Source organism: Hippocampus comes, unplaced genomic scaffold, assembly GCF_001891065.2.
Source record: "Hippocampus comes isolate QL1 unplaced genomic scaffold, H_comes_QL1_v1.1 C16858828, whole genome shotgun sequence".
NCBI lineage: Eukaryota > Metazoa > Chordata > Actinopteri > Syngnathiformes > Syngnathidae > Hippocampus > Hippocampus comes.
This window is the reverse complement of record NW_017840230.1, coordinates 1-1,024: the sequence shown is the minus strand read 5'-3', so window position 1 is coordinate 1,024 and position 1,024 is coordinate 1. Positions and strand designations below refer to the sequence as shown.

General features: G+C 50.4%; 1 protein-coding gene across 1 annotated transcript; it reads right to left on the bottom strand.

Moving 5' to 3' along the window:
* Nucleotides 1-84: 84 nt before the first annotated feature.
* On the bottom strand, nucleotides 85-1,008 carry LOC109509339 (transcriptional coactivator YAP1-B-like). The gene is made up of 3 exons (XM_019859200.1): nucleotides 753-1,008; nucleotides 569-672; nucleotides 85-378 (listed from the first exon to the last, which is right to left on the bottom strand). Exons 1-3 carry the CDS (start codon nucleotides 884-886, stop codon nucleotides 209-211), a joined length of 408 nt encoding a protein of 135 aa, XP_019714759.1. The 5' UTR covers nucleotides 887-1,008; the 3' UTR covers nucleotides 85-208.
* Nucleotides 1,009-1,024: the final 16 nt, after the last annotated feature.

The following is a 1,024-nucleotide window of genomic DNA, read 5'->3' as shown; positions in this document are numbered from 1 at the left end:
GATGAGCGTCCTGACCATGTGGATTCTTCCGAAAACCTCCCCAAGAGAATGAATTCCAGCATCCGACCACCTGAGGTGAGATTATTTCAAGGGCACCAGGGAAGGTAGCGCTGGGCGTTCGTCACGTGTGGGCAAATTGAAGTCTTTCTCGTGTTAGTGTCAACAATCCACACAAAGTGTTCTTGGAAGAAGACACAAAATGGCGTCTTTATAGCCAGGTGAGCAGGCTGTCCCTGTCCATGTGTGAGCCGGACAGAACCGTCTCCATGTCCATCAGGAGGTCTGAACTCAGACCCTCCGGGATGCAGGGCATCAGCTCCTCGCTCTCGCTCATGGCAGGCATCGAGTCTTGTAAAGTCGACGACTCGCCGCACTCACCTACGACGGAAAGTTGTTTTTTTTTAATGACCAAGTGATGTTAGCATTTTAGCGAAGTGATTTTAGCACGATCTTTCATGCTTATCAACCCGTCTCAGCGCTTTTTCTACTCAAGTTACCGGAATATTGTTAGCATACCAACAGTCTTATGCTACATGTTAGCATTTCAGCATTTGGGAAGAGGCGTTACCAGTGTCCATGTGATCCGCAGAGGCGAGCGCCAGGTCGGACGAGCGCGGCAGGCTGCTGACGCTAAGGCCGCTGTCGGTGCTCTCGTTGCGCGAGTGAGCGCCGCTGCAGGGAGCCAAATAAGTTAATAAGTAACGTTATGTGATAATAACGACGAGGAAGACGAGGGAGGTGGCGACGCTCACCCGTTCAGTGTGGGCTCGTGGGCGGGTGCTCGGATCCTGACATCCACAGATGGAGCAAGCGTGTTCCTGTCATGATCCATAGCGACTGACATCGGGTTCCTTCCTCCTCCGGTTGTGTCCTGCAACGCATGCATGTGGACGGATTCATTCAAATACAATAGACAGACGTCTTACAAACCAAAATGTTACTTTTTTTTTTTTTTTTTAATATACAAAGAGGCTGCTGTCAACCACAGCTCACGAGACACACACACACACACACACACACACAC

Bases quoted from the DNA above. Each gene is read 5' to 3' on its own strand.
- LOC109509339 (XM_019859200.1), bottom strand. From the start codon at position 886: ATGCATGCGTTGCAGGACACAACCGGAGGAGGAAGGAACCCGATGTCA. The intron at 673-752 runs GTGAGCGTCGCC...GGCTCCCTGCAG, and splicing joins CACGAGCCCACACTGAACGG to CGGCGCTCACTCGCGCAACG. The intron at 379-568 runs GTAACGCCTCTT...TTTCCGTCGTAG, and splicing joins TGCGGATCACATGGACACTG to GTGAGTGCGGCGAGTCGTCG.